The sequence below is a fragment of the Piliocolobus tephrosceles genome, chromosome 14 (genome assembly GCF_002776525.5).
Source record: "Piliocolobus tephrosceles isolate RC106 chromosome 14, ASM277652v3, whole genome shotgun sequence".
NCBI lineage: Eukaryota > Metazoa > Chordata > Mammalia > Primates > Cercopithecidae > Piliocolobus > Piliocolobus tephrosceles.
This window is the reverse complement of record NC_045447.1, coordinates 83241134-83254189: the sequence shown is the minus strand read 5'-3', so window position 1 is coordinate 83254189 and position 13056 is coordinate 83241134. Positions and strand designations below refer to the sequence as shown.

Below are 13056 nucleotides of genomic sequence, written 5' to 3'. Positions count from 1 at the left end.
AGAGACGGGGTTTCACCGTATTAGCCAGGATGGTCTCGATCTCCTGACCTCATGATCCGCCCGTCTCGGCCTCCCAAAGTGCTGGGATTACAGGCTTGAGCCACCGCGCCCGGCCAGCTTTCTAACTTTCTTTGCGGCAAATCAGAAAGCCAGCGGTGGGCTTCCATTTTTTGCGCATCTCGCCTTTTCTTTGTTCTGAAGGCAACTAATACTTTGTATGGAATCCCCTTCTCCTTGAAATAGCTAGAATGACAGACATGTTTTCTTGACTGAACCATGACAGATAGGGTGGGCCCATTTTACAGCTGAGAAAACCGAACATGAGAAAAAGGTAAATTGCTCAAGGTCAAGCAAGCAAGTGGCAGGACAAAAGAATTCACACCCAGGTCTATCTAACTTCAGAGGTAAAGAATCAAAGTTAAACACCCATAACCTGGCTGGGCATGGTGGCTCACACTTGTAATCCCAGCATTTTGGGAGGCCAAGGTGTGCAGACTGCTTGAACTCAGGAGTTGAAGAGAAACCTGTCCCTACTAAAAATACAAAAATTAGCTAGGTGTAGTGGCACATGCCTGTAATCCCAGCTACTTGGGAAGCTGAGGCAGGAGAATCACTTGAATCTGGGAGGCACAGGTCGCAGTGAGCTGAGATCACGCCACTGCACTCCAGTCTGGGTGACAGAGTGAGACTGTCTCAAAAAAATATTTTTTTAATTTAAAAAAAGTTTTTAAAAAAATCCCTAACCTATGGTCCTAGAATTCACACACGAGAAATGAGGGCGTGTCCACAAGGCAACGTGTAGCTGCTTTTCATGGCAGCTTTAGTCATAAGAGCAAAAACACTGAAAATAACCCAAATACCTATCAATAGAAGAGATAAGCCGAATGTGGCAGATGCATATAAATGGAATATTATTCAGCGGCAAAAAAGAACTACTGAATCTCACGCAACAAATATGGATGAATTTCACAGAGGTTCGGCTGAGTGAAAGATGACAGACATAAAACGTTCATTTTCTTTATATACGGGTCCTCTCTCAAGTTCAAGCAAAAGTATTCCATGGTGAGAGAACTCAGAAGAGAATTTCCCTTGTAGGTAGGTGTGGTAATCATTGGAAAAGTGGCAAGAGAGAACTTTCTAGAGTGATGGAAAATTCTAGTTTTTAATCTAGGTGGTAATCACGCAGGTGAACACATTCATGTAAAAATGCATCCACCTCTGGAACGAGAGAGTGATGATGGTGTTTACAAAATACTGTGAGTGTATTAAATGCCATTGAATTTTATACTTTAAAATGGTTAAAATGGTACACTTAATGTTATGCGTACTTCACCACAATAAATAAAATTCAGTGGCCAGGCGCGGTGGCTCACACCTTTAATTCCAGCACTTCGGGAGGCTGAGGCAGGTGGATCACCCAAGATCAGGAGTTCGACACCAGCCTGACCAACACGGAGAAACTGTCTCTACTAAAAAAAAAAGAGAGATACAAAATTAGCCGGGCATGGTGGCACACGCCTGTAGTCCCAGCTACTCGGGAGGCTGAGGCAGGAGAATCACTTGAACCCGGAGGGCGCAGATTGCGGTGAGCCAAGATGGCGCCATTGCACTTCAGCCTGGGCAAAAAGAATGAAACCCCACCTCGAAAAAAAAAAAAAAAAAAATTTAATCAAGCACCCTACTTGAGATTTGTGTGTGTGTGTGTGTGTACACACACACATAACATATATAACTTCACTGAAATTGATAACACAGAAACACCTTCATTATCAATAAGCAGACTTGTAACAGAGGACATGCCACTGCTTCCACAGGAAAATTTTCTTCGTGGAAACATCAGGCAAATTTTTTTAGCTCTAAGTCTGGCAAATTGAGTCTATTACCTTTTCTGCCTCTTTCTGATCCTTCACTTCCCAAAGTCATCTGCCAAACTGTGCACTTAAATAGTATAAGTAGACTAAATATTTCTCCCAGACCTTTGATTAAAATTCAATGTAGGCTCAAAACAAACTTGGGGCCTCTTCCTTTCAATGTGTTGCAAACTTGGGGCCTCTTCATTTCAATGTGTTGCCACTTGCCTTTGTTTTTAGAGTTTAACAATAACACCAGAAGGAAACGCATAAATGTTTCCAGTTCCATTTCTGGAAAATTTCAGTGAGTGTCTAAGATGCCACAATCTCTCTCCCCTCTTAAAACTCACCCAGACACTAAACAGACCAATCCCAGGAAGGCAAAGTACTCTGCCTAAGGTAATGTGGAAAAACTCCAACATGCCTGAAGTTATGCTGAAACTCAGATGACAGGAGTGATTTTACACCAGTGAACAATGTGGTTTTGCAGTAGTGACCGGTAGGCTCATCTTCAACACATTTGTGAAGAACAAATCAGACAGAGCTCCCAGCTGCAGGCCTGCTCCTCCTTCCAAGCGTATGTCATAGGCTATGTGGCCCAGGGGAGAAGTCCATGGGGGTGGAGAGGAAGAGGAAGAGGAAGAAGGATTCTCAAGAAGCTCTGCAAGACCGCTGCAGTTGCTAGTTTAGGCTGCAGAGTAAGGAAGAGAATCCAGCACATGCTGTGCTGGTACATAATTAAAGCTGCAACTGAATAATAGATCTTTCCATCACTTCATGAGCAAAACAACCACCAGTCACTCTTGGGCTCTGTTTGTCTTTTTAAAAAATGCTTTTCAGAGAGAATCCACTAAAAAGAAAAGAGAAGAAAAGAAGAGAGAAAAGAAAAAGAAAGAAAGCAAACATAGTTTAAGGAGCACAAAAACATTTTAAGATGATAAGAACAAATAGAAATCATTTAGAATGTTCTCTAGGTTTTAGACTCAAACTTCAAAACCCTCAGAATCTTAAGCACAAAAGACTGAGACGATCAACTGTAACTACTCATTTTCTGATAAAGAAATTGAGAACTTGGCCGGGCACGGTGCCTCATGCCTATAATCCCAGCACTTCGGGAGGCCGAGGCGCACAGATCATGAGATCAGGAGTTCGAGACCAGCCTGGCCAACATGGTGAAATCCCGTCTCTACTAAAAATACAAAAAATTAGCAGGGTATAGTGGCACATGCTTGTAACCCTAACTACTTGGGAGGCTGAGGCAGGAGAATCGCTTGAACCTGGGAGGTAGGCATTGCAGTGAGCCGAGATCCGGCCATTGCACACCAGCCTTGGCGACAGGGCTAGACTCCATCACAAAAGAAAAAAAAAAAAAGACGGAAATCGAGAACTAGAGTCACAAGACAGCAAAAGTCACCCAGCTAATCAGTGATGTAGCTGATGCTGCTTCCATGCCATTACACAAATGGTCTGGATGAAATTCGCAATTCTAAGAAATGATCATCCACTCACTATATAAATGTCAGGAATCCACTGTCCTAATTTCTCAATTAGTATCTTATTCCTACTAGCTTATACAACAAGCCTGCCCCAAATCAAGTCAGTCCAATTTTAGTGGATATATTTGGTGCTCTGTTAGCTTCTGGGGTTACCAAGATGACTCAGACCAGGGAGGGACTCAGGGCTGATGGGAAGTGATAAGGGCTAGAATAAATACCAGCATGTGCATCCTCACCAATCACAGGCAAGAACACAATTGACTCAGCCAGACTGCAGAAGTTAAGGGAGAAACCAGGCTGCTAAAACTGAGCTCACCAGGAAGTTCCTTCCAAATGATTCATTCTTTTCAAAACCAGAAATGTTAAGTTTTGCTAATTAATTCTCTCAAATAATTTCATCTGCTTTGCCATATACACCTAGGAACCATCTTCCAAGGACTGAGAGCGGAATGGTTGTCTCTGGAAGCCTACATTACTTACTCCTGGTTCCCATTGTAGAGCTCCACCCAGAGTCTCAGGTGTGCTCCGCCTTATAAGGCATCAAAGAAACACAACCTAGAATTCGGAACGCTTCCTTTAATACTCTGATAACAAATGACTCTCAACAAATGGAAATAAACAGCTCCAAATGGAGCATTATTTCCCCCTCAGAAGAACTTAGAAAGTCCTTGAAGCTACATGTCCTGGAAGAGTTCATTAATTCCCACTGATGACTAGAAAGTACTGTTTTCGCCGGGCGCGGTGGCTCAAGCCTGTAATCCCAGCACTTTGGGAGGCCGAGACGGGCGGATCACGAGGTCAGGAGATCGAGACCATCCTGGCTAACACGGTGAAACCCCATCTCTACTAAAAACTACAAAAAATTAGCCGGGCGAGGTGGCGGACGCCTGTAGTCCCAGCTACCCGGGAGGCTGAGGCAGGAGAATGGCGTGAGCCCGGGAGGCGGAGCTTGCAGTGAGCTGAGATCCGGCTACAGCACTCCAGCCTGGGTGACAGAGCGAGACTCCGTCTCAAAAAAAAAAAAAAAAAAAAGAAAAGAAAGTACTGTTTTCTCTGTTTACCTTCAACTCAAGGGACAAAATCCAAAGTATCTGCAATATTCTCATGTCTCCATCAAAGTTTTTAATACGATGGCAAAGGCATAACTGGATTTTAGTCACGATATATTCATTACAGTCATAACTGTTACCTACCAGTAAGAATAACTATTCTAATAACTCTCTCCCACAATGGGTTACAAACATTCCCTCCAAATGCCTGACTTGTCACTAACTCATGTATTTAGTCCCATAGTTATATAGGGTATCTACAATATGGGGCATACTATAAAGTTTCCAAAGATGATACCATGTTTTCCCTGTGAATATAATGCATATATTTAATATGGCTGATTGAAGTCTATAATAGAAATAATAATTACCACATTAATTAATTCTGAAGTCCATGTTCACATACACATATAAGTAAAATTTAGTAAACATGTGTACTCAAGAATGTGACATGAGATCTTTGCCATGATTAAAGGTATGATTTAAAATCTTTTGCTCAGTCTAACTTCCTAAAACACAAATATTTGATTCATGGAAGATCCATTAAGAAATTCACTTTCAGCCGGGCGTGGTGGCTCATGCCTGTAATCCCAGCACTTTGGGAGGCCGAGGTGGGCGGATCACAAGGTCAGGAGATCAAGACCATCCTGGTTAACACAGTGAAATCCCGTCTCTAGTAAAAATACAAAAAATTAGCCGGGTGTGGAGGTGGGCGCCTGTAGTCTCAGCTATTCAGGAGGCTGAGGCAAGAGAATGGCATGAACCCGGGAGGTGGAGCTTGAAGTGAGCCAAGATCACGCCACTGCACTCCAGCCTGGGCAACAGAGCCAGACTCCATCTCAAAAAAAAAAAAAAAAAGAAAGAAAGAAATTCACTTTTACCACTGCTGCTGTTATTGCACCCCCATACAGTAACTGTAGGAAGAAAAATGAAATAGAAACCATAACCACTGATATTCTAATTGGGCTAAAAGTTAAAATAAACATTCATTATAACAAAATGTATCTGACTATGGTCTGAAATATACAGTGGTGTGTAAATGGTTAAGGAAAGCTACATTATGTTTTTCATGTTAAAAAAACCTGATTTAACTTTAACCATCTGGCAGAGGCACTAAACAAATATCTGTGCTGATTTTAAATGACTAAAGTACAAGTTACTAATTGAAAACTTAGGATTTCTCATAAATGGTGTGAACACACACATCACTAGAGTCTACTGAAACAGTATTTTCTCTTCTCCTTGATTTATTCGCCTACCATGAGCATGCATTTCTCTAGGTCAAAGCAGGGCTACTTGTTTTCTACCTCAAGGCTTCCAGTTCCCGGGAAAATCCTTGTTAAAGCCTATTTTACAGACCAATACAAGCTTCATATTAAAAAAAAAAAAGAAGAAGAAAAAGAAAAGAACAACTTATCCAGTCGACATTCTTCTGACTTTGAGAAATTAAATGCATTTATAGGTGAAGCTGTTTGGCCGTCCCCATTCTTCGGCAATGAATCATGAGCAAGAGTCACTTGATAATAGAGTGATGTCCTTCATCAGTGCCAAAATACTTCCTCCCCTATCACTCTATCATATCAAAAATGTCATACCAACAGACCTTTAAAAACTGCAGAATGGCTTATGGAAGCAGAGAAAGGAATGAGAATTGGGCCAGACATTAAAACAAACAGCTCTACAAATTCACTGTCTGCAACCACACCTAAGACATCTGGTGGATAAGAGCAGAATGCACACGCTTAAGATAGAAAGTCCATCAAATTCAACTTTCCTGGCTATTCTGGGCCATCCTGTGTTTGACTTTCTTGAAGGCATGGTCAAGGTATACTAGGCTCTCTATTAGTAAGCGCCACACTCAAATGTTAAGCAGTACTGTGCACACCTTAGATGTCAAGGGCTATCTTTACCATTTTTGCCTTAGCCTCATATTACTCATTCCCAATTGATAATTTTTCTTAAAGCAAACTCACTGCTTTACTTAATATTTATTTTTGCCTCATTCTAAGCAATCTAGTCATGAAATAAATGGATGTGGTAGCTGGCTTTCTGCTTTTTATTCCTAACATATAATATTCATGCGTAATTGAAAAATAGAATATGTATCTCCCTGCACCACCTGTAAGTCTGTCTGTATACCAGACTTTGGAAAGCACTGTTGTGGGCATAGCACAAAAAGTAGAGAAAATATTTTATTAAATGATTAGGTATTGTGGGGGTATGACAGTCCTTACTCTGTCTCCTCTGAGAGCTCACAGGTTATCTAGGATGATGAAGCTTTGGTTGTTTAATGGCCAGCTGGATGACAGAGACACGAATTCCTTTTAAAAACAGAATGGAACCGTCACTGTTATGGGGAGCCATTGCCCCAGCTTGTGCAGGTCTTCTGGGGCTCTAGCTGTCAGTCACCCAGTTCTAAGAAGTGCTTTTCCTAACGAAATGGAAAAAGTGGAAGCAGACACTCTCCAACTCAGAACTCTGTCTCTCACACTACAATGTATGCAGCATACTAGCTCAATCAACTGCTTTCCTAGGTACCAACCACAATTAAAACTAGTGACCGGGCACGGTGGCTCACTTCTGTAATCCCAGCTACTTGGAATGCTGAAGTAGGAGAACTGCTTGAACCCGGGAGGCAGAGGTTGCAGTGAGCCAAGATTGCGCCACCACACTCCAGCCTGCGCAACAGAGCAAGACTCCATCTCCAAAAAACAAACAAACAAAAAATTAAATTAAAACTAGCTATTGCAATACTGCATATTGGATTTCCAAGCCTGAATTTTTTTTCCCATTGCTATCACATAGCCTTTTCAAAAAGTTTAATCGTAATATCACCTTAGACCTTTCCAAATTCACTTTCTATATGGGCATCTACTAAAAAGGCTGATTGCAAAAATTCCTATGAAGGTGAAATAGGCCCTAAATAGTTTTTTAAACCTTAAAAAAGTTCCCATATCCATTGATGTGTTTAACCCACTAAATGGGTGTTAAATCTAACCTCTGAGTCTATGTTTCTGATCCTGACCCTTGGATTTAGGATCAAGACACAAACTCAGTTAAACACCAGAGAAAACTGTTCTGCTTCCCTCCACTCCCATCTGGGGCAATCTCACCCTCAGACACTACCATATACCAAATCACCTCTGGAAAATCAAAGCTGGCTGGTCCAACAACTATTAGACCCCTGATTACTGCTTAGAGTCAAATCAATGAGGCATGTTATTGGGAATCAGCTCTCAACCTAGATAAATTCATCTGTAGCCACAACTGCTTAATGAGATTCGTTCTAGAGATTAGGAAAGGAATTCCCTGGTGGCTCATATTGTTGGTAGAATATGTTGAAAGTTTCAGCAGTGATTGCAAACCCTTCTACCGCTTCAGCCTGACCCCACACCACACCCACACTTCATGCCACTCCCCAACCAAATCTACATGACTTTTTAAATTACTATTTATATTACTACACATATTATTGTACAGAGGACTAAAGTGGCCCCACCTAGTTTCAAGAACTTGTGTCTCCTAAAAAGATAACCTTCTTAAGGAGAGAAAACCTTGCTAAGATAACCTTCTTAAGGAGAGAAAACCTTGCTAACCTCAAAATCTCCCTTGCCTTCAGTAGTATGCAGAAAGTTCTCACGCTTGTCCTGAAGAGAAATGGTTGGCTGTGAACTTTTGTCAATGTACAAAGAACTAGATCAAAAGTTAAACGTAGGCAGAAGTCATTGCAAATGCAGTTCCCCAGGGGCTGATGTAAAAATTCATTGGTCTTAAGCCTATGAACGCCTCAAAAATAGTTATGGGGTGGAATGTTTACTGGGAAACTGGTTCACTTCTTTTGTAGGGAAAGACAAGTCATTTAATACATTAGGGATTTCTATGACTTCCCCCCACCCAAAGCTTCGTTATGGCCTTCAAGGCCTTTCAACAGAGTGTGAACAACTCTTTCAATTTTTTCCTGGACACCTACCTGGCACCTCCTACGTGTATCTCTAGATCCCACTTCCCTTATCAACCCAGGACCCAGCACTTAAGAGTTTTCAGCACCCGTTTTGGTTCATATTACTAGCTACTATTTACTTAGCATCCACCACATGCCTTGTACCCTACATCATTTCACTCAGACCTCACTCAGCCCCGTGAGGTGGGCGCATTACTAGCCCCATTTTCTACAGCGGCTTGCACGGTGAGGTATCTGTTCGAATGTCTTTTATTCCAGCAAGAATCCCTGAAGGGAGTGCATATAGGACCAATCCCACCCTTTGCTGAATTTCTGTATTACAGAGTGTGCATCGGCATCATACATCCCCTCTCTCAGTCTCAGGAATCCCGACAGAGATTGCAGAGTAAAGTCTTAACAGTTTCAGGTCCACTAGCTTCCGAAATGCAGAAATTAAATCTTGTTCATCTTTGTACCTCCCACAGTGACTGGCAGGAGTAGGGGCTCATTCAGTACTATAATAACTGGATGGTACTGAAAAAGTTACAGCAGCATTTCATGGGGGAAAAGTTCCCCTTCATCAATCTGCAGAAGTAGCTCTGAAAAACCACAAGAAACACCTCAAAAGCCACCGGTGCTTTAGTAAAGCACCTCTGCTTCTGCCGTCTCGCCACAGTGAGGAAGCTCCAGCACTCTGTCCATATTACTAAATGGCACTCATCAGATTCTTAATGACTTGCAGGCTTTCCCAACAGGACTGGGTGACAGAGGCACGCTCCTGCCCATCTCCGTAATCCCCACACTGAAGTGGAGTTGTTCATGAAAACTTACTGAATAATCAAATTTCATTCTCTCAAGCAGGATATGCACTGGTACTTTGCTACAAATATATTTACCGCTACGAATTTCTCACGTCAAGTGATCTGCCCAGGTGTGCTCTCTTAGAAAATTACCTCTCTCTGAATCATGCTGACAAAGGTGGACCTGTTTTCCCAAGAGGACCGTCAGCACACCCAGCACAGATCACCTGGGAAGCTGAAGAAAACGGCCTCCCTCCTCCCCGCTGGGGTTCCCCGGGATGAGAGCGGGAGTGAGCAGCGCAAGGCAGTTTCTATCAAGGGATGACTCTCCTTTGGGAACTTAAGGGAAACCACAACCATCATTACTCAGGCCAGACAGCTGCCAGAAAAGCAGCCTAGCCTAAGAACTGAAGCTGAAATAGAGACTAAGCGCGGGAGCACTCACTCCCAAGTTTGTCCACATTTCAAGAATGTTAAAACCCTGTGGTAGAAACCCCTGATTATTTATAACTTAAACTACCGTGTAAAAGCGGAAACTTGACAAATGAAGACACAAAATAAAAGGAACTGGTGACAGGTAGGACAGTATCAGAATACAAAGCATTCATCACACTCCTCTTTTGTGGTTCCTTCCAAACCTCCATCCCCATTCTCTACTGAAAAAAAAAAAAATTACTTATACTACAGAGGCAACTGATTGAAAAGGAAAAGGGATTCTGCTCTGTGAGGAGTTTTCAGTTTCTCTCATGCACACAAGTCTGTAACTGCATCAATACAGAGTGTAGTTTGAAATAGAGAAGGAAACACAAAGACATGCAAGCGACACAACAGACACAACGAGACGCCTCCAAGCCAGCAGAAATCCAGGACACTGGGTTCAAGACAGTGTCCCCTACTCGCGCCTTAATCTCCAGCCCAAGTGACTTCAGAGTAAAGGTTCTAGGAGCCCCGGAGGCCGCGAGCCATCAACCCGGACGGTGAAACCTACCCCTCCCCTGCGTCCCACGCCCGGGTGGGAGAATCCCAGCTTCCTACGGCGCATCGGGGAACAACTTCAGAGCAGCACGCGAGCAGAGCCCCGCGCTCGCACGCTCACGCTCGCGACCCTCCTCCCAACCGCGCGGCGCAAGGAGGCACTTACGCGGAGCCAACCTGACAGCTCCCGCCGCGGAGGAAACCCGCGGTCTCCTCGCACCGGCATCTCGGACTCAGGTCCCGCGTAGGCGCGCAACTCCGGGTCCCGCTTCTGCTCCTGCTCCTGCTCCTACTCCTCCTGGGCACCACGGGACAGTACTCTAACCCGCAGCCCCAGCCGCCGGGGTGCCGACCCGCGGGGACCCACCCCTTTGTCCCTCCTCCCGCGGCGGCGGCGGCGGAGGCGGCGGCGTCGGCCCGCCCCCCGCCCCAGCGTTGCGCCTCCGCGCGGGCCGCCCGGCCCGGGAAACTCTCAAATCGGCCGCTACCACCTACACGCCTGCCGGGAAAGAGCTCGCCGGCGCCGCGCCTCCGAGGCCCCCGCGACGAACCAAGTCATGCGCGACTCCTGGCCGGGGGCGGGAAGCGGCGGCGGCAGCAGGAGAAGCCTAAGGCCCGAGCGGCCCGCGCCTGTACCCCTCCACCCCCGCCAGCCCGATGGTTCGTTCCGCGGCGTGTACTGGAGCAAGCAAGTCCAGCTCCGAGCGCGGGCGCCCTGGTTTGGAGACCTGGAGTAAGCTCCGGACGCTGCTGGCCCGAGTGTCCGCAGGGTTTCCCCGATGAGGTCGCGGGGGCATCCTGTAGGAACACTTTTGGGCGAGGTTCGCAGGGCCTCACACAGGCGGTGCTTCTGTTCTCTTACGAAGAGTCGAACTGGGAAAAACCTCAAAGTTTTGAGTCCTGTCTAGAGGCCTGCCCGGCCAACCAACACAAACACGACCTTGTACCCCAGATTTCTTAGCCCAACAACTGCCTACCCGAATTCCAAGGGTATAAGATGTTCGTATTAAATATTAAAACAGGAGTTTTCAGGACGATATACTCCAGGTTATCTCTTTGGCACATTTCCAACAATTCCAATAAAGCGACTGAAACTCCTCTCCCATCATCAGCTTATAAAAGGTTGCCAGTAGGTCACAAGTGCTTATCTGACAGGATTCATGTAATGCAACTCAGTGTGCTTATTCGTTTCAAAGTCCTCTATATGCAAAGAATTGTGCAGTTAGGTAAGTGTCTTCATTTTAAGAGCATATAAATTAATTTGGAGAATCCAAACAGGTACCGATTAAAAATACAACCTTGGGTTTGAAATCTTAAAAAAACCATCTTGTAAGAGAATAGTTTTGCCTGCTGTGCTCTTCCCTTAATTGTAAAGGAAAACTCGACCTAGGCTCACAAGTAGAAGGTAAAAGGTGTGATCTGCCCCAGAGGAGATGCAGATGCTGGGCTTTCTCCCTGAAAAGTTGCTTCACTTCCTGCCTGATCAAAACAAGTCTAGCAGTTTCGTGGACAAACAAGTCCAGTAGACGCCTCTCCAGAAGTGTTATGCTTCTGGCCTCCTTTGGAGTAACTTAAGTCCACGCCTCTGGATAAAAAGCACTGTGAGTAACGTTTCTCACTTTGCCTCAAGTCTTCAGACTTACACATTTTGGTCGTATTCCTGATGTAAGACGTTGCTCTCCTGATCTAAGCACCTATTTATAAAATGTTTCCCAAATCTGGCGAGGCACGGTGACTCATGCCTGTAATCCCAGCACTTTGGGAGGGCAAGGCGGGAGAATAACTTGAGCCCACGAGTTTGAGACCAGTCTGGGCAACATAGTGAGACCCCATCTCTATTTTTAAAAAATTGTTTTAATCAAAAAAAAAAAAAGGAAAAAAATAAAATATTTCCCAAATTAGGTGGTGCTAATAAAAATGATAGCTCTTGAGAGATGGCCACACCTTAGTGACATGGGCTTAGAGCCACTAGCATTTAAAAAATAATCCAGAATGTGGCAGTTATGTCTACTGACTGATTTCCTTTTTTCTCTCCAGAGCTGCACTATTCAATAAGATGACCACTTGCCACCAGTGAGTGTTTACATTTACATGTAAATTAACTAAAATTAGAGGAAATGACACATTCAGTTCCTCAGTCACACTTGTCTCATTTCAAGGGCTCAGAAGCCACATGTGGCTAATAGCTACCCTATTGGACAGTGCAGATACAGAATATTTCCATTACTGCAGAAAGTTCTGTTGGACTGCACTACTCGAAATGATGAAATATTTATAGACAGGAACTCCATTCTTCTGGCACAACACCTGACAGATGATAAGCATTCAGTAAATGGTTGTTAGAAACATGGTTCAGTTGATATACTGGCTTTTTTGTTGGTGGCAGTGTAAATCAATAGAACTCTTTGGAGAAGAAATTTATTAGTCATATTCTTCACACATTCTGCACATTTTAACCCCACTCCTAGAATGTGTTTATCCAAAGAACTTCTACTTGGCGGGGTGCGGTGGCTCATGCCTGTAATCACAGCACTTTGGGAGGCCAAGGTGGGTGGATCACGAGGTCAAGAGATCAAGACCATGCTGGCCAAGATGGTGAGACCCCATCTCTACTACAAATACAAAAAATTAGCTGGGCGTGGTGGCATGCACCTGTAGTCCCAGCTATTCGGGAGGCTGAGGCAGGAGAATCGCTTGAACTCAGGAGGCAGAGGTTACAGTGAGACGAGATTGCACCATTGCACTCCTACCTGGTGACAGAGCGAGACTTCGTCTAAAAAAAAAAAATCTTCTACTCAACAGGTACTTACCGAACATCTATGTTAACTCCTTGATAAAATACTCAGGATCCTGCCTCAGGGAATTCTGTCTATTGCAGTAGACAATCAACAAGTAATGATAAACTGTGTTTAAGTACTGAGATTCCTGGCAGGTTCAGAGTGGTCT

General features: G+C 44.2%; 1 protein-coding gene across 4 annotated transcripts in view; it reads right to left on the bottom strand.

Annotated features, from left to right (window-relative positions):
* Positions 1–13056, bottom strand: part of TJP2 (tight junction protein 2) — a 139091-nt gene that overhangs the window by 74144 nt on the left and 51891 nt on the right. For 2 of the 4 annotated variants that reach the window (XM_023213240.2, XM_023213243.2), the window contains exon 1: positions 10277–10611. The exons of the other annotated variants lie outside the window; for them this stretch is intronic. In XM_023213240.2, the coding sequence (XP_023069008.1) occupies positions 10277–10336 (60 nt within the window). In that variant the 5' untranslated portion in view covers positions 10337–10611. Of the gene's footprint in view, positions 1–10276; positions 10612–13056 lie in introns of those variants that run through there. 4 annotated transcript variants of the gene reach the window in all.